Source organism: Salvelinus alpinus, chromosome 18 (assembly GCF_045679555.1).
Source record: "Salvelinus alpinus chromosome 18, SLU_Salpinus.1, whole genome shotgun sequence".
Classification (NCBI taxonomy): Eukaryota; Metazoa; Chordata; class Actinopteri; order Salmoniformes; family Salmonidae; genus Salvelinus; species Salvelinus alpinus.
The window spans coordinates 28,322,019-28,342,189 of NC_092103.1; the positions used below are offsets into that span (position 1 = coordinate 28,322,019).

General features: G+C 42.0%; 2 protein-coding genes across 3 annotated transcripts in view; both read left to right on the plus strand.

Moving 5' to 3' along the window:
• Positions 1–528: 528 nt before the first annotated feature.
• On the plus strand, positions 529–5,404 carry LOC139544145 (betaine--homocysteine S-methyltransferase 1-like). Of its 2 annotated transcripts, XR_011668809.1 has the most exons (9): positions 529–660; positions 1,182–1,314; positions 2,482–2,594; positions 2,916–3,107; positions 3,275–3,422; positions 3,675–3,857; positions 3,986–4,214; positions 4,434–4,690; positions 4,947–5,404. XR_011668809.1 is itself a non-coding variant. In XM_071350940.1 (8 exons), the coding sequence occupies exons 1-8, from the start codon at positions 631–633 to the stop codon at positions 4,612–4,614; spliced, it is 1,209 nt and encodes a 402-aa protein (XP_071207041.1). In that variant the 5' UTR covers positions 529–630; the 3' UTR covers positions 4,615–5,404. The 2 variants fall into 2 exon arrangements, 1 of the variants encoding a protein (XP_071207041.1); XM_071350940.1 differs by having other exon boundaries at positions 4,434–5,404.
• Positions 5,405–5,520: 116 nt separating this feature from the next.
• LOC139544143 (junction-mediating and -regulatory protein-like) overlaps positions 5,521–20,171 on the plus strand; it is a 73,026-nt gene continuing 58,375 nt past the window's right edge. Inside the window, exon 1 of the mRNA XM_071350936.1 lies at positions 5,521–10,007. Within this exon, the coding sequence (XP_071207037.1) occupies positions 9,108–10,007 (900 nt within the window). The 5' untranslated portion in view covers positions 5,521–9,107. The remainder of the gene's footprint in view (positions 10,008–20,171) is intronic.

A 20,171-nucleotide genomic window follows, 5' to 3' on the forward strand; every position in this document is an offset into this window, starting at 1 on the left:
TCTGTGCTGTGGGCCTTCACTGAAGTTACAAACAACCATGATAAGCTATTGCACATTGCCCTGTATGCATCTTTCTTTTAAGTAAACATGCACTAGGTAAAATAACAAGTGTTCTTTGTGCTACATTTGCATTTATAGATGCAGAGAAAAAAGAGATCTATGCTGTGTTCAAAACAACTGGGAACTTATACATCTGCATTGCTTGCTATTTGGGTTGTAGGCTTGGTTTATGTATAGTAAGTTGTGACATCTGCTGATGTCTCCGACTTCTGACTTCAGTACGTTCAAAACAATTGGGAACTCGGAAAAAAACGAGCGACATGAAAAATAGTTTTGGACTGTCATCCAACTCGGAATTCCAATTAATGAACTGGGGCCTCTTTCTAGAGCTCTGAGTTTCCAACCTGGGGATCATTGACGTCATGATTTGACACCGTTTTTCCCCGAATTCCCAGTTGTCATGAAAGCGCCATGTGTAAGAAGCAGGAGCAGGCGGATCTGTGTGTGACATCACTGCGCACCACACCTCTCTTTTGGCTTATAAAGGCAGACGTTTCACTGCATCAAACACCAAATCTAGCCGAAGCGTTTGGTTGAGAAGGTGGATCTAAAATACAACTGCAATCACCAATGATCATGGCACCCGCTGGAGCTAAGAGGGTAAGTGGCGAATTAATATGAATGAACGTCATTGGCTGTATCCAAATGCATGCAGTCTTTTGCAGAACCTTTGCAGATGTGCTATGTATTGCTTCAACTATTGAGAAGTTCTTTGGTATAATGCGTAAGTTTTTATAACTATAAAAAATTCACCAAAAAACCGTGTTTGATGGAACAATTGTGACTTCTACTTTAACTATATTCTGTAACTTTGTTTTAGAGAAGCGTTTCCCAAACACGGCCCTAGGAGTTTTGGTGTATGAGTTGATAGTCTGAATCAACTGTGTAGTACTAATTTGGGTAACACGGCTAAGTTTAAGGGTCCCTAACCCACTGAAGTTGAAATGTTAAAATGGATAAGGGTTGGGGTTTACGGAAGGCACGTCCCAAGGACTCCTGATAGCACTGACCCTAGTTTACGGCTTGCTTATTTCATCCAGGGAGCTGTTATGCGTATATTAATTAAGCGTGCATATTTCATACTTGGAGAATGACCAACTAATTACGCAATGTTTGTGCAGAACATTCTGGAGCGCCTGGATGCAGGCGAAATTGTCATCGGGGATGGGGGCTTCGTCTTCGCCCTGGAGAAGAGGGGATACGTGAAGGCGGGTCCCTGGACTCCTGAGGCCGCCGCAGAGCATCCTGAGGCTGGTAAAATGAGCGCGCTTATCTAATTGCTTGGCTACCTGGCCTGGACCATGCATCAGCCATAATGCATAGCAGTTCGCGTAGCCTCTCGCCTACAACTTGTCCACCAGACGCACACTGTAAAGTAGTTAGTTCCGCTAACAACATTTTTGTGGAAATACTGTTATATTTTTAAGTTGTAAATCGTTTTTTGTCTTATGAACTTTATGTATTCTGAGCTATAACGATTGAAGTTACTTGAACATTAATATTTGTTGCAGTGAACATAGTGTCCCTAAAAAAGGTTAGTACTTTAAGTAGATGTTTTTCTAGTGTAAGTAGTTCTGATTACTCATTTTCAGCGGTGTCTTAATGTTTAGCCTAACATTGTTTTATGCGTTTGAAGACTTGCCACTTGAACCCCCCTTGCCAGGCATTCTTGGGCACCGTGCTCATTTCTCGAACAGTAACTGGTGGTAGAGCTGTAAGCATTACAATATGCTGCATTAGCTTCTGTTATGACGAGTGGGGCACATTACCTTGCTGATTGTGGGAATGGGTTGTCTCATTATTGAATGTCAGTTTTCACAACGGTTTTGATATTGTTCATTATCAATTACACATCATAGCACAACAAACTGCTTAATACTATTTTAGAAATGCGTTTCCTTATTAACACTCTTAAACAATGTATACGTATTGAAATGTTGAATTACCCCAAATCCCCCCAAAACAGAGCCATGTGGCACTAAATATTCTTAACTTGCAAAAAAGTGTAACTATTACAGCACAACACATACATGTCATTGTTTTACTCAAATATCAATCTCTGACTACTTTATTTTAAGTAAAGACAAACATAATACAATCAAGTAATAACAACTTATTTTATGAACGTTGGACTGACTGTAAAATATTGAATAATCATAACTTGTGAACTCTACTTTAGATTAGCAGAACACAAGTAAATGGTTATTTACTCTATAACCTAATTTGTTAACGGTACTCAAACATTAAGTGATAAATCTTATTGACATGAGTTGGTACCACTTTTATGCTTAGAGTTCTACTGACTGTTGGAGTAGACACTACTAGTTACTTTTTACAGTGCACGTTTTAACCAGACGAGGCTGAGGGCATTAAGTTGAAGTTGTAAATACTTAGCCAAAAGCCGATTGCTCTTACTTCCAGTGCGACAGCTGCACCGTGAGTTCCTGCGGGCGGGGTCAAATGTCATGCAGACCTTTACCTTCTACGCCAGCGACGATAAGCTGGAGAACAGGGGTAATGCTCAGCGCTTCACAGTGAGTATCTGTCTGCTCTGTTGGGAAAGCTCAGGGGGGAATGAATAAGCATGCCAGACCCATGCTACTGTAATTACCTTTTAGCCAAGCATTTCTAAGCAAGATTGACCAATGACTGAAAGAGCTTATATAAATTAATCTACCTGTAAATCAGTTTACTATATGTTTCTCAACGCCTGTTCTGTTCAGCTCCACTTTATTTCCCAATGTGGTGTTTAGCCTACTTTGCAGGTTTCACAATTGTGATATAAAATACATTGTACTGGACCTCAAACTACATCAATAAGGTTGTACACTAATCAATGGCTGCTTTGACACCAGGGTGCGCAAATCAACGAGGCTGCCTGTGACCTGGCCAGAGAGGTGGCCAATGAGGGTGACGCGATGGTGGCAGGTGGGGTCTCCCAGACCCCCTCTTACCTGAGCTGCAAGAGCGAGGCCGAGGTCAAGGGTATCTTCAAGAAGCAGCTCAATGTCTTTGTCAAGAAGAATGTGGATTTCATGATTGCAGAGGTAGGAATGTGATGTTGTACATGCGTATAGCACATTTTCTTATACACAACATACTGGTACTGTACGTCTCATTTTGACCTGACCGTTTCTATGTTCAATGGATCCTCACTTGGACAATGCTGTGTTTTTGGTCTTCACTTATTCACCCCATCTGTGTGTTTGTGCAGTACTTTGAGCATGTGGAGGAGGCAGAGTGGGCCGTGCAGGTGCTGAAAACGTCCGGGAAGCCAGTATGTGCCTCCCTGTGCATCGGCCCTGATGGAGACCTCAACGGTGTCAGCCCTGAGGATTGTGCTGTCAAGCTGGTCAAAGCTGGTATGGGACTTAATTTAACCATTAGATGTGCACACATGTTTGTTTTACTATCCTTGTGGGGACCAAGAAATTCGAGGTTGGACTCTTTTTCCTTAACCCTAATTGTAAGCCTAAAATAGCCTTTTCCTTGTGGGGTCCCTCCTTGTTTTACTATCCTTGTGAGGACTTCTGATCCCCCACAAGGATAGTAAAACCAAAAACGGTGTCAATAGTGATATTGTCTAACTGTCAACTCACTTTATCTGCTTATAGGAGCCAATATTGTTGGCATCAACTGCCACTTTGACCCCATGACCTGTGTGAAGACTGTGAAGATGATGAAAGAGGGAGTGGAGAGGGCAGGGCTGAAGGCCCATTACATGGTGCAGCCTCTGGGCTACCACACGCCTGACTGCAACTGCCAGGGATTCATCGACCTACCAGAATTCCCCTTCGGTACACACACGATAACATCTCCATCACAATCTCTCTCCTGCCCCCTAGTTGTGTTCTTTTTCTTCCTTTCTTGCCTCCCTCTTTCCCCCCCTCAACTCCCTCTTTCTGACTACATTTCTCTCCCCCAGGTCTGGAGCCCAGGATTCTGACCAGGTGGGACATGCACAAGTACGCCAGAGAGGCCTTCAACGTTGGCATCCGTTTCATCGGTGGCTGCTGTGGCTTCGAGCCCTACCACATCAGGGCTGTGGCTGAGGAGCTGGCCACAGAGAGAGGCTACCTGCCCGCTGCCTCCGTCAAGCACGGCAACTGGGGTGCTGGCTTGGAGATGCACACCAAGCCCTGGGTCCGTGCCAGGTAACGAGACCGTATACACCACAAGGGTACAAATTAATAAGATACCAGGAACCATGAAGGAATGCCAGTATATGACTCCAGTCCAAAATTACAAGAGTTAAATTATTTAACTCTAATCGGTACTATAAAACACATGAGGTTACATAGTACTGTAACATTTTAGTACCAGCTTATAACTACGTTTGGCGTATACATATGACCATCCTTCTCTTCCCGCAGGGCCCGCCAAGACTACTGGGAGAAGCTGAAGCCAGCATCCGGGCGTCCCAAGTGTCCCTCCATGTCCACCCCTGACAGCTGGGGTGTCACCAAAGGCCATGCCGACCTGATGCAGCACAAGGAGGCCACCAGCCTGGACGAGCTCAAGCCCCTGTTTGAGAAGGCAAAGGCCAGCCACTGATCATTCCTCCTGGGTAAGGAGGGAGGTGGAGCCCCTGGAGGAAAACCAGCCAGGAGGACGCTGTTCTCTACTCGTGGTAGGTGTATTGTGTGAGAAAGGCAGAGGGAAGAGCTCACACATATTCCGAGTTTACATACCAAAAATTATCAGATAAAGTCTTATTCTCCTGATTTCTAGGACCATCTTTTTGTCAACCAAAAGTTATTTTTATTGTCATTTAGATTTGCACCACCTGTACATAGTGTAGCACCATCGTATACTCTTCTGTAATAATTGAAGTAACATGTTATAGATTTCTCATTTCAAACTTGATATGTGCTTTACTTGGACAGAATGTTACAGGAGTCATCAAGCCAGTGATGTGTGGTGTTAGTGAAACAAACTAAAAAGCTGCTGTCGTGTCCACACGTCTCCAGAGTGTGCTGTTGATCTGGGGTGTAGTCATTACGCGGAGCCTGTTGCAAAACATTTAGCAACAACTGTTTACTCCAAACAACATTTGGCAACAAAACAAGTTTCTATTGGACAAATTCAGTTAGGTTTTGTTCTGCTTGCTTCATCATTTTTTTTTTTTTAACAGTTTCCGTTGCAAGAGATAATGAATACATCCCTGGTGCAATCGAAACCTAAGCTTATAAAGTGTTAACAAAACTACTGTGAACACAATGTTAGCTCTGGTGAAGAATGTAGCCTAGTTCTGAACACAAAATCTAGTGCCAAATATTGTCTTACCAAATGGAAGTATTGACTTCAATACTGTTTTATTTAATAAACTTCCACGTGACCTTAATGTTTGACTTTTTATTGTATTTCTTATCATAACATTAGACATGCAAATGTTTTCTGAAATAAAAAAGAACCAAGTGTTAATGAACAATTACAGTAAATTGTGACATCAAAATAGAAATGATTCAATACAAATGAGTACTAAAAAGCAGTCATTCTACCCTTACAAAAAATGTCCTGCAGAAATATTCAATCATCTGAACAGTTTCTTTCACCGGCTGGGGCCCTCACCAACCGGCCATCTCGTTCATAGGGAATGTAATATGCACATTAAGCATTCTCTGAACTGCACATAAAACAACTGCATTTGCACTCCGTTCATCTGTGCATTGTGACACTGTAAATTTGTACATCCTTTGTAAATATTAGTATATCCATTGCTCATTCCCTTACGGCTCAGTTCCTACCTATTTTGTATTTAATGTATGTAAATTCCTGTCTGTATTTTAGTTTTAATGTCAGGTACAGTGCCTTTCTTGCTAGTGCTAACCCCAACAATGCAGTAATCAATAACTATGTAACACTATAAATAACAAGGTAGAACCAACACACGATCTAGAAATATCAAAGTACACTATATACAGGGTCAGTTCCCGTACCATATTTACAATGTGCAGGGATTGATAGATACAGTATGTATAGGGGTAAGGTGACAAGGCATCAGGATATATGATAAACAGAGTAGCAGCAGTGTTTGTGATTGTATGTAGAAATGCATGTGTGTGTGTGAGCAAATGATGGATGGAGTGAATGTGTGTTGGAGTATCAGTGTACGTAGTGTGTAGGGCCCTGTGAGTGTGCATAGAGACTTGACGCACGGATACCGCTTGCTGTGTGGAAGCAGAGAGAACAGTCTATGGCTTAGGTGGTTGGAGTCTAGCCATTTTCCGGGCCTTCCTTTCACACCGCTTGAGAGGTCCTGGATGGCAGGGATCTTGGCCCCAGTGATGTACTGGGTTGTCCACACCACCCTCTGCAGCACCATGAGATCGAGGGCGGTACTATTGCTATACTTAAGCAGTGAACAGGGAGTACAGGAGGGCACTAAGTACGCACCCCTGTGGGGCCCACGTGTTGAGGGTCAGCGTGGCAGAGGTGATGTTGCCTACCAGCACCTGGGGTCAGACCATCAGAAAGTCCAGGATCCAGTTGCAGAGGAAGGGGTTCAGTCCCAGGGTCCTAAGCTTTGTGTCGAGCTTGGAGGGGACACTGGTGTTGAACAGTATTCCTCTTATTTAGGGGGGTGAGGCCGGTAATGGAGTGCAATTGAGACTGCCTCGTTTATGGATCTGTTGGGGTGGTATGCAAATTGGAGTGGGTCTGGGATGATGGAGTTGATGTGTGCCATAACAAGCCTCTCAAAGCACTTGATGATTACAGGTGTGAGTGCTATGGGGCGGTAGTCATTGTGGTATGAAGACTTAGAGTCCTTAGAGCAGCGTTTCCCAAACTCGGTCCTCGGGACCCCAAGGAGTGCGCGTTTTGTTTTTTGGCCCTAACACTACACAGCTGATTCAAATGATAAAAGCTTGATGATTAGTTGAATCAGAGGTGTAGTGCTAGGGTAAAAACCAAAACGTGGACCGAGATTGGGAAACGCTGCCTTAGAGTTCTTGTCTCTAAATGTTGTCTGTCACTAGCAGCACCATATTACCAAGTAAAATTCTGAGTGTGTAAATATACTTGACGAATTAAGGTAATTCTCATTCCTGCAGTAATTACCATATCCTGCAGGAATATCAAAAATCCAGGACTGAGTATAGGAAAACATGATTTAGCAGACGCTCTTAACCCTAATTGCGCCTGTAAGTCGCTCTGGATAAGTGCCTTGCTGAAGGGCTCATCGTCAGATTTCTTTACCTAGTAGCGTCAGCGATTCGAATCAGCAACCTTTCAGTTACTGGCCCCAAAGCTCCTAACCACTAGGCTACCTGCCACCCGTTCACAAAAACAAACATTCCTCCAGGAAATGTATCTTTTAGTTTTCAGAATGATGCAATTTTTACATGGTAGGCTATCTCTATGTAACTGTGCTATATAGTGTGACTGCTTGGTTTTGAGTATACTAAAGCAGTTTGGCTGCATACATTTTAGAGACAAAGTATGCCATCAAGTGGACAAAATGGAAATAACCTTGTAGTATACTACTGTGAAATAAACTATCATCTGTAGGTGGCAGTGTTGGGCCATGTGGCCCACTATCATCCCGAGTAGGCTTCAGTATCATCATAACAAACAATGACTGTTTCAAAGGCAAAAGCAGCAAGTAAAAACGAATTAATTCATGATTTACAAAATATATTGTAGCTTAATGGCTAAAAGTTTGTTTGTACCTTGTTTTGTTTTGCTACCATGTTGTATTGCTAACATTTGTTGTCATGTGGTGTTGCTACCATGCTGTGTTATGTGTTGCTTCCATGCTATGTTGTCTTAGGTCTCTCTTTATGTCGTGTCGCTCTTGTCGTGATGTGTGTTTTGTCCTATATTTTTATTTTTAATCCCAGCCCCCGTCCGCGCAGAAGGCCTTTTGACAGGCCGTCATTGTAAATAAGAATGTGCTCCTAACTGACTTTCCTAGTTAAATAAAGAATAAAATAAAGAAAAGTGGAAACGTCTGTCATTTAAACACCTCCCAAATAAACAAAACAGATGTTCAACGGTGAGTCCTCAAAACATCAAATGAGAGTAACCTAACCATTCAGTTGATTCTGTCACTGGCAACAAATGGTCTGAAGTTAATGAAAAATGTATCATTTGATTATTTAACAAATTGTCACCACCATGCTTGTTGCTATGACCCTTTTATGTCATGGTGCTTTTGTTATTATTTTATGTATTAGTTCAATGCAGGTCTATATGCTACATTGACAGAGTGAAAGTTGTATGAGCACAAATGATTACTTGCCAGGGCAAGTACTAGTTGTGTTATGCATGATTTATAACACATTAATAAAGGTTTATATTAAAAGTGATTTGATTAAAATAAATAGGGATTTGTAGGCTACATTTGACTTTTTGTTGTTGTTCATTTCTGCGTCACCACGTCCACTGCGTGTCCCACGTGCAGATGTTTAGGTCCTCGTGCAGAACTACGTCACAGCACTTCGCAGTTGGAAGAAAAACGTTTGAAAGAGGTAAAGATGCGACATCAAAACAACAATTTATCGGATGGAACAGAGGGACAGCTCATGGACAATATCCACCGGTTGTCTTTGGACTATTAACAATCTAGAAACAGTAAAGACAGTATTTCCGAACATTTCAGAAAAGTGGTTTGTTCAGAAAATCCCCCCCGGGTTTGACAGCACAGCAGCTCTCAACCGTTTCACTGCTTGTAAACAGATCCTCACACGTGACGATGGGAACCGCGGCTCTGCATTGTCTGTAGTCGCACAAAGGGAGCCATCCAGCGCATGTAGCAGGCTGGTGAGCGAGGCAGGTGGAGAGATGACAAGCATGCCAATTTACGATAATAATTAGACTCTTACGCTTTTCGTGTCTGTTTTGTTCTTATGGATGTAGGCGAGCTTTTTACGTTCAGAGGGTAATCAACTCCAAGCTTATACACAAAGCTAGCCACGGCTGGTTTTCTGTAATCTTTTTGGTTAACGTAGCTAGCTAGCTAGCCTTTTTAGCTTCAACGGAGAACTGTAAAAAGGGGTATTTGTGTGTGAGCTCACTAGCTCCGTTTTTACTGGCTGGATGAGATGTCATTCATGATGGAGGATTCTGTAGAGTCGGACTGGGTGGCCGTTCGACCAAATGTTTTCGACGAAAAGGAAAGACACAAATTCATTTTCATCGTTGCTTGGAACGAGATCGAGGGAAAGTTCGCCATAACCTGCCACAATAGAACAGTACAGAAACGGACAGCATTTCGAGATTCGCTATTGGAAACTGTCGAATGCGACCTCGTATCCCCCGTCACCGTCAAACTAGCCCCCGAGGCAGACAAACACAAAACTCCACTAAAAAGTCCTACCAAAAGGAAAGATGACATCTCCACATTGGTTAAAGTTAGATCTAACGTCAGCCCGAAAGAAGAAAAAACGACAAAGAGCCCCATTCGAGAGAGAACGGCTGCGGTGGGTGCCTCGTCAAGGCCAGCCGAGAGTGTTATCAAAACACTGGGGTCTTGGGACATCGTGTCCTGCAAGGTGACCGACATTGAGGTCCTGGAACCAGCGGATGTCCCTAGTTTGCCTCGCTCCCCGGATGAAGGCGACGGAGAGGAGTCGGACAGCAGCCGAGAGGGCTACAGCTGGGCCGGGCTATTCTCCTTCCAGGACGTCCGGGCAGCCCACGTTCAACTCTGCGCGGTCAACTCGGACCTGGAGCCCTGTCTGCCCCCCTTCCCTGAGGAGCCGGTGGGCATGTGGACCGTGCTATTCGGGGCCCCGGAGGTGTCCCAACGGGAAACGGATGCCCTGTGTTACCAACTACAGGTGTACCTGGGCCATGCTCTAGACACCTGCGGCTGGAAGATCCTTGCCCAGGTGCTTTTTACGGAGAGTGATGACTCAGAAGAGTACTATGAGAGTTTGAGTGAGCTGAGACAGAAGGGGTATGAGGATGCTCTCCAGAGGGCCAAGAAACGTCTCCAAGAGGTAAATTAAACTTCACTCCGGTCTCTCAGCACCCATGTTTTATTGGGGAATAGCTAAACGTTGTGAACAACCAGTCTCCAGACAAAAATAACAAGTGTAGCTACATTAATCCTCAACTGTTCTGCATCACTAACATTACAACATAGCTGCCATAAATTTTGAATAACACAAGAGAATTGATTTCATGCCATCATATTATCATCATTCTGGTCTCACAATGAAGAGTATTTAGTGTTTCACATGAAGGAGAATGCCTGGAGAAACTCCTGACACTCTTTACTGTGTTTACAATTTTTGTTTCAGCTGGTATTACTGTACATTACTGTATACACACACACACACTGTGTCCATGGGCTGGTGAGATCAAACATGCATGTCAGGGTCACCCAACCACATGTCGTCTGTCCCCCTCTCTCTCAATTCTATTCAAAGGGTTTTATTGGCATGGGGAACATACATTGCCAAAGCAAGTGAAATGGATAATGATCAAAAGTGAAATAAACATCTGTTGCTCTAAACTCCACAGTCCCAGGCCTGTAATATGATCAGGCCTGGCCCCTGCCCTGACAATCCAGTTCTTGCTAGGTGGAGGGGAGTCCATGGTTATAGTTGGATAATGGGGTATGGGTCCACCACACTTGAGTCATGCAGTTCAGCAAACTTAGTTTAAATGTTATCATTTGAATGGCTACCATGATGACAAGAAAGGACAATCAACATTCTAGTAACAAAGACCAGTGCCTATGGGGGTGGATGGTAAAGCTCCTCCTTTAGGGCAGCTCCTACTATCACTACTATCATCATCGTTATTGTAAGTGCTAGGGCACGCTTTATATAAAAACTATCCGCTCCTGCTTCTCTCTTTATCTCCCACTCTATCTCTCTCTCTTTATCTCTCCACCCCCCTATGTCTGTCTTCTCAATCTCTCTGTCATAGTGTGTGTGTTTGAGTCAGAGACCACAGAACATCTGAGCAGGCTAGGACAGGGCAGGACTAACCGGTGCAAATAAGACTCACAGTTACTCACAATCAGGCTATTGCTTTGGTGTTACAGAAGGGTGTTTCACTCATTATGAGGACTATATTGTTATTGGGTAGGCTAATGCTAATTATGTTATGACAAATGTATAAACATTTGGCTGAATGTGGACTGATTTGTACTGTGTGAAGAGTATACTGTCCTTTGTTTTTATGGAAAAACTTGGGTAAGAATGATGGCAGGATGTTGATGGCAATGGAGGTTATTAGGTTATTACTGGAAAGATCTTGTGTATTCCCTATTGCAATGATGACCTGGTTTGACTCCGTAAGGTGTTTCTTCCTCATGTCTGGACTGAGAGAGAGACAGAACACTGTGTTTTCATATTGTAGGTAAATGAGGCTCATAAAATAACTAGGGTAATGCCTCATCTAGTGTGTGTGGAGGTGCCTGCAAGTGACTTCACATTAGAGGTCGACCGATTAGGATTTTTCAATTACGATACCGATTATTGGAGTACCAAAAAAAGCTGATACCGATTAATCGACCGATTTTTATGTATATATTTGTAATAATGACAATTACAACAATACTGAATGAACAATGAACACTTTTATTTTAACTTAATATAATACATAAATAAAATCTATTTAGTCTCAAATAAATAATGAAACATGCTCAATTTGGTTTAAATAATGCAAAAACACAGTGTTGGAGAAGAAAGTAAAAGTGCAATATGTGCCATGTAAAAATGCTAAAGTTTGAGTTCCTTGCTCAGAACATGAGAACATATGAAAGCTGGTGGTTCAATATTCCCAATTCTTCAATATTCCCAGTTAAGTTTTAGGTTGTAGTTATTATAGGAATTATGACGCGTCGACTATTTCTCTCTATACCATTTGTATTTCATATACCTTTGTCTATTGGATGTTCTAATAGGCACTTTAGTATTGCCAGCCTAATCTCAGGAGTTGATAGGCTTGAAGTCATAAACAGCGCTGTGAGCAAGCATTGCTAAGAGCTGCTGGAAAACACAGTAAAGTTTGAATGAATGCTTACGAGCTTGCTGCCGCCTACCACCGCTCAGTCAGACTCCTCTATCAAATCGTAGACTTAATTATAATATAATAAACACAGAAATTTGAGCCATTAATATGGTCAAATCCAGAAACGATCATTTCGAAAACAAAATGTTTATTCTTTCAGTGAAATACGGAACTGTTCCGTATTTTATCGAACGGGCGGCAACCCTAAGTCTAAATATTACTGTTACATTGCACAACCTTCATTGTTATGTCATAATTATGTAAAATTCTGGCAAATTAGGTCTCAAAGAGCCAGGTGACCCAAACTGTTGCATATACCCTGGCTCTGCGTGCAATGAACGCAAGAGAAGTGACACAATTTCCCTAGTTAATATTGCCTGCTAACCTGGATTTCTTTTAGCTAAATATAAAAGGTTTAAAAAATATATACTTCTGTGTATTGATTTTAAGAAAGGCATTGATGTTTATGGTTAGGTACATTCGTGCAACAATTGTGCTTTTTTCGCGACTGCGCTTTTGTTAAATCCTCCCCCGTTTTGCGAAGTAGGCTGTGATTCGATAAATGTACAGGCACCGCATTGATTATATGCGACGCAGGACAAGCTAGTTAACCTAGTAATATCATAAACCATCTGTAGTTAACTAGTAATTATGTGAAGATTGATTGTTTTTTATAAGATAAGTTTAATGCTAGCTAGCAACTTACCTTGGCTCCTTGCTGCACTCGCGTAACAGGTGCTCAGCCTGTCACGCAGCTTCCTCATGGAATGCAATGTAATCGGCCATAATCAACGTCCAAAAATGCCGATTACCGATTGTTATGAAAACTTGAAATCGGCCCTTATTAACTTCTTTCGTCTAGGGGGCAGAATTTTTATGTTTGGAAAAATAACTTTCACAAGGTAAACGGACTATTTCTCAGGTCCAGATGCTAGAATATGCATATAATTGACAGATTAGGATAGAAAACACTCCAAAGTTTCCAAAACTATCAAATATTGTCTGTGAGTATAACAAAACTGATTTTGCAGGCGAAAACCTGAGGAAATCCAACCCGGAAGTGCCTTTTAGTTGGAAAAATCCCTGTTCCGTTGCCTGCTCCTCCTCCATTTAATGGGGTATCAACCAGATTCCTTTTCCAATGGCTTCCTCAGGCTGTGACCAGGCTTTAGACATAGTTTCAAGCTTTTATTTTGAAAAATGAGCAAGATTTTTCAAAACGCGTCAGGTGTCTTTGATTGGTTCCTGCACGCGAGAGATGTAGCTCAACATTTTCTTTCTCTGTAGTATTGAATAGGTTACCGTCCGGTTGAAATATTATCGATTTATGTATGTTAAAAACAACCTGAAGATTGATTATAAAAAACGTTTGACATGTTTCTACGAACATTACGGATACTTTTTGGAATTTTCGTCTGCCTTTCAGGACCGGAACGAGCCTGTGGTTTTCTGAACATAACGCGCAAACCAAATGGCGGTTTTTGGTTATAAAACTAATCTTTATCAAACAAAAAGAACATTTATTGTGTAATTCGAGTCTCGTGAGTGCAAACATCCAAAGATTATCAAAGGTAAGCAATTCAATTTATTGCTTTTCTGACATTCGTGACCAAGCTAATTTGAGGCTAGCTGTTCGTACTGTTTTGTCTAGTGATTGATAAACTCACAAACGCTTGGATTGCTTTCGCTGTAAAGAATATTTTCAAAATCTGACACGATAGGTGGATTAACAACAAGCTAAGCTGTGTTTTGGTATATTTCACTTGTGATTTCATGATTATAAGTATATATACACTGCTCAAAAAAATAAAGGGAACACTAAAATAACACATCCTAGATCTGAATGAATGAAACATTCTTATTAAATACTTTTTTCTTTACATAGTTGAATGTGCTGACTACAAAATCACACAAAAATTATCAATGGAAATCAAATTTATCAACCCATGGAGGTCTGGATTTGGAGTCACACTCAAAATTAAAGTGGAAAACCACACTACAGGCTGATCCAACTTTGATGTAATGTCCTTAAAACAAGCCAAAATGAGGCTCAGTAGTGTGTGTGGCCTCCACGTGCCTGTATGACCTCCCTACAACGCCTGGGCATGCTCCTGATGAGGTGGCGGATGGTCTCCTGAGGGATCTCCTCCCAGACCTGGACAAAAGCATCCGCCAACTCCTGGACAGTCTGGTGCAACGTGGCGTTGGTGGATGGAGCGAGCCATGTTGTCCCAGATGTGCTCAATTGGATTCAGGTCTGGGGAACGGGCGGGCCAGTCCATAGCATCAATGCCTTCCTCTTGCAGGAACTGCTGACACACTCCAGCCACATGAGGTCTAGCATTGTCTTGCATTAGAAAGAACCCAGGGCCAACTGCACCAGCATATGGTCTCACAAGGGGTCTGAGGATCTCATCTCGGTACCTAATGGCAGTCAGGCTACCTCTGGTGAGCACATGGAGGGCTGTGCGGCCCCCCAAAGAAATGCCACCCCACACCATGACTGACCCACCCCCAAACCGGTCATGCTGCAGGATGTTGCAGGCAGCAGAACGTTCTCCACGGCGTCTCCAGACTCTGTCATGTCTGTCACGTGCTCATGTGCTCAGTGTGAACCTGCTTTCATCTGTGAAGAGCACAGGGCGCCAGTGGCGAATTTGCCAATCTTGGTGTTCTCTGGCAAATGCCAAACGTCCTGTACGGTGTTGGGCTGTAAGCACAACCCCCACCTGTGGACATCGGGCCCTCATACCACCCTCATGGAGTCTGTTTCTGACCGTTTGAGCAGACACATGCACATTTGTGGCCTGCTGGAGGTCATTTTGCAGGGCTCTGGCAGTGCTCCTCCTGCTCCTCCTTGCACAAAGGCGGAGGTAGCGGTCCTGCTGCTGGGTTGTTGCCCTCCTACGGCCTCCTCCACGTCTCCTGATGTACTGGCCTGTCTCCTGGTAGCGCCTCCATGCTCTGGACACTACGCTGACAGACACAGCAAACCTTCTTGCCACAGCTCGCATTGATGTGCCATCCTGGATGAGCTGCACTACCTGAGCCACTTGTGTGGGTTGTAGACTCCGTCTCATTCTACCACTAGAGTGAAAGCACCGCCAGCATTGAAAAGCGACCAAAACATCAGCCAGGAAGCATAGGAACTGAGAAGTGGTCTGTGGTCACCACCTGCAGAACCACTCCTTTATTGGGGGTGTCTTGCTATTTGCCTATAATTTCCACCTTTTGTCTATTCCATTTGCACAACAGCATGTGAAATGTATTGTCAATCAGTGTTGCTTCCTAAGTGGACAGTTTGATTTCACAGAAGTGTGATTGACTTGGAGTTACATTATGTTGTTTAAGTGTTCCCTTTATTTTTTTGAGCAGTGTATAACGCAGGTGAAATTGTTTAAAATGCATATTTTTTTGAAGTTCTGTAACATTACACATATTGGTACCGAACCGTTCGTTACAGGGACCTGCTTTCGGTCTGCACTGTGAACCCAAATGAATACATATAAAAAACGCTAGGCCTATAGGCTATGGCTATGGTATGCTGCGTTGTATGCCATTGACTCTTGAGTAAATCTGAGATATTAGGCTATTCTGTTAAATGGAGGAGGGGCAGGCAACGGAACAGGGATTTTTCCAAATAAAAGGCACTTCCGGTTTGGATTTCCTCAGGTTTTCGCCTGCAAAATCAGTTCTGTTATACTCACAGACAATATTTTGACAGTTTTGGAAACTTTAGAGTGTTTTCTATCCTAATCTGTCAATTATATGCATATTCTAGCATCTGGACCTGAGAAACAGCAATTTTTCCAAACATAAAAATTCTGCCCCCTAGCTGAAAGAAGTTAAAACAACTAGAGCCTATGTGCACGTTGTAATAAAAATGTGGATCTTAACTGCCGCATTTCAAACTATCCTTTTGAGTCGCAGCCGGGCACTGTGTCCCACTGGGCACACATTGGTTGAATCAACGTTGTTTCGACGTCATTTCCAAAGTGGAATAAACGTTAAATTGACGTCTGTGCCCAGTGGGGTACGATGGCGAGTGGTGGGGTCGCTTTTAAGCTAGAATTGGAGGATCCTCCATCGTTTAAATCTCCATTTTGGGAACATTTTGGCTTCAGAGGAGATCACAATGGCGATGGACAGAGAATTGTGGATAAAATGTTGACAGTATGTTGCCACTGCTCAACAATAATGGCCTATGCAGCTCCCAACACCTCAAACATGTTGACACATTTACGCCGACAGTATTCCTAGCACCGGAGCAAGGCAGAAATGCAAAGAAACAACAGCACAACTTCGTCTCCCCTCTGTATTCAAGCAGCCCTTCACAGCTGATTCTAATAGAGAAGAAATGGTATGCTGCTGACAAAGACAGTACAGTATGCTTTTCATGAGAGTGGCGCTTAGCTTGTTGTTATCGGCCAATCACAAGTCATCAAAGGGGCCCTACAGTCATAGAACCTCTGTGTGGCAAAGAAAGTTAGGAGATTATTTAATCAATGAAGGACTGGCCCCGACAAAAAAATGATCTTGGTCGACCGAGATTCCTCTTCTTTTGACCATTTTAAATGTTAACTTCTCTGGGATATGTGGGACGGTAGCGTCCCACCTAACCAACAGCCAGTGAAATTGCAGGGCGCCAAATTCAAAACAACAGAAATCTCATAATTAAAATTCCTCAAACATACAAGTATTATACACCATTTTAAAGATAAACTTCTCGTTGATCCAGCCAAAGTGTCTGATTTCAAAAAGGATTTACGGCGAAAGCATACCTTGCGATTATGTTAGGTCAGTACATAGCCACAGGAAAACACAGCCATTTTTCCAGCCAAAGAGAGGAGTAACAAAAAGCAGAAATAGAGTTAAAATTAATCACTAACCTTTGATTATCTTCATCAGATGACACTCATAGGACTTCATGTTACACAATACATGTTTGTTTTGTTCGGTAAAGTTCATATTTATATCCAAAAATCTGAGTTTAGGCGGGACGCTACTGTCTCACTTGGCCAAACGCCAGAGAACATGCAGAGCGCCAAATTCAAATAAAATACTATAAAAATCGAACTTTCATTAAATCACACATGAAAGATACCAAATTAAAGCTAAACTGGTTGTGAATCCAGCCAACATGTCAGAATTCAAATAGGCTTTTCGGCGAAAGCAAACGATGCTATTTTCTGAGGATAGCAACATTGTAAACAAAGAGAGAGACATATTTCAACCCTACAGGCGCGACACAAAACGCAGAAATAAAAATATAATTCATGCCTTACCTTTGACGAGCTTCTGTTGTTGGCACTCCAATATGTCCCATAAACATCAGAAATGGTCCTTTTGTTCGATTAATTCCGACGATATATATCAAACTGTAGCATGATTAAAACAAACTGTAGCATGCTTTCAGGTTACGCGCCTCAAACAAAAAGTTCACTTCACTCGACTCTTGTTCTGAACAGGGCTACTTCTTCATTACACAAAGGAAAAACCCTCAACCAATTTATCAAGACTGTTGACATCCAGTGGAAGCGGTAGGAACTGCAAGAAGGTCAATTAGAAATCTGGATTCCCAATGAAAAATCCATTGAAAAGAGAGTGACCACAAAATAAAAGAATCTGAACGGTTTGTCCTCGGTGTTTCGCCTGCTAAATATGTTATGTTATACTCACAGACATGATTCAAACAGTTTTAGAAACTCCAGAGTGTTTTCTATCCAAATCTACTAATAATATGCATATCTTATCTTCTGGGGATGAGTAGCTGGCAGTTGAATTTGGGTATGCTTTTCATCCAAATGTGAAAATGCTGCCCCCTATCCTAGAGAAGTTAACCTTTCACGAGCCTCTACCCCGGGTCCGGGATCACCCCCCACCCCCCCCCACACACTGATTAGCATAGCTAGCATAGCTTCACAAGTAGATAGTAGCATCTAAATATCATTAAATCACAAGTCCAAGACACCAGATGAAAGATACAGATCTTGTGAATAAAGCCACCATTTCAGATTTTTAAAATGTTTTACAGGGAAGACAAAATATGTAAATCTATTAGCTAAACACGTTAGCAAAATACACAATTTCTTTGTCCACCATTTTTTCTCTCCACCAGTAGCTATCACCAATTCGGCTAAACTAAGATATTGATAGCCAATAACCTATAAAAAACCTCATCAGATGACAGTCTGATAACATATTTATGGTATAGGATAGGTTTTGTTAGAAAAAAGTGCATATTTCAGGTAGAAATCACAGTTTACAATTGCACCGACCATCACAACACGACTAGAATTACTATAGAGAGCAACGTGTATGACCAATTTACTCTTAATAAAACATTTCATAAGAATAGACAAAGCATAGCAATGGAAAGACCCAGATCTTGTGATTCCAGACAATATTTCAGATCTTCTAAGCGTTTTACAGCGAAAACACAATAAATCGATAAGTTAGCATACCACATGTGAAAACGTTACCAGAGCATCGATTCAAGCCAAAGAGAGCTATAACGTAATCATCGCCAAAATATATTAATTTTTTCACTAACCTTCTCAGAATTCTTCCGATGACACTCCTGTAACATCATTTTACAACATACATATACAGTTTGTTCGAAAATGTGCATATTTAGCCATACAAAACCGTGGTTACACAATGAAAATACTAGGAAATCAAGCCTCAAAATGTCGGACGTCATCTTTCAGAGTGATCTAGTTTAATCGAAAGCTAATCATATACTTGACTAAAAAATACAGGGTTGACAGGAATCGAAAGACAAATTAGTTCTTAATGCAATCGCTGATTTACATTTCTAAAATTATCCTTACTTTCTTATACAGCGTTCGCCAAGAGAAGCTATAACAAACAAAATGGCGTAATATGCGTTTAAAATATTTCGACAGAACAACGATTTATCATATTAAATATTCCTTACTATGAGGTGATTTTCCATCAGATTCTTGGGCAATGTATCCTTTCTTGGGTCTAATCTTCTTTTGGTCGATAGATGTCCTCTGTCCTTCGAAATATCCACTAACGATCGAACGGGACCCCGAAACGTGCCCAAAGTTTCAGAGTGCACGACAAAGAAATTCCTCAAAATCGCACTAAACGGATATAAATTGCTATAAAACGGTTCAAATTAACTACATTATGATGTTTTTAACAACTATAACGACTAAAAACATGACCGGAGAAATATCACTGTCTAAACAACCATTTGGAAAGAGGCAAGTCCGATGTTCATCTTGCGTAAAACGCGCGAAGGGAAAGGACTGTACTTCCACGTCTTCTTGTTTTATAGTGGCTCTGATTGTGCAATCGACTCCATTCAAAGCGTGATGACGTACTGACACCCAGAGGAAGACGTAGGCAGTGTCGGTTTCTCCATAGCATCTACTGGCACCTTAAAACCGATCCCAGATCAGGGGTGAAAATTTCTGAAATCTGACTCCCTGTCAGGAAAAGTGCTGTAGAAGTAGTTCTGTACCACTCAGAGACAAAATTCCAACGGCTATAGAAACTAGAAAGTGTTTTCTATCCAATAATAACAATAATATGCATATTGTACGATCAAGAATTGAGCACGAGGCAGTTTAATTTGGAGACCAAAAAATGCTAATGCGGAACAGCACCCCCTATAGTTGCAAGAAGTTAACTTCTTATGGGCAGGTGGGACGCTAGCTGGCCAACATCCGGTGAAATTGCAGAGCGCCAAATTCAAAATACAGAAATAGTCAAATTAAACATTCATAAAAATACAACTGTTATACATCGGTTTAAAGATTAACTTCTTGTTAATCCAGCCGCTGTGTCAGATTTCAAAAAGGCTTTACGGCGAAAGCATACCATGCGATTATCTGAGGACAGCGCCCCGCTTACAAAAGCATGCAAACATTTTACAACCAAGTAACGGAATTACAAAAGTCAGAAATAGCGATAAAATTAATCACTTACCTTTGATGATCTTCATATGGTTGCAGTCACAAGAGTCCCAGCTAAACAATAAATGTTCGTTTTGTTCGATAAAGTCCCCTCTTTATGTCCCAAAAACTCAGTTTTGTTGGCGCGTTTTGTTCAGTAATCCACTGGCTCAAAGGCGGTCACGACATGCAGACGAAAACATCCTAATA

Coding starts and splice junctions, on each gene's coding strand:
- LOC139544145 (XM_071350940.1), top strand. CDS start 631: ATGATCATGGCACCCGCTGGAGCTAAGAGG. Junction 661..1,181: donor CACCCGCTGGAGCTAAGAGG/GTAAGTGGCGAA, acceptor ATGTTTGTGCAG/AACATTCTGGAGCGCCTGGA. Junction 3,858..3,985: donor CCTACCAGAATTCCCCTTCG/GTACACACACGA, acceptor TCTCTCCCCCAG/GTCTGGAGCCCAGGATTCTG.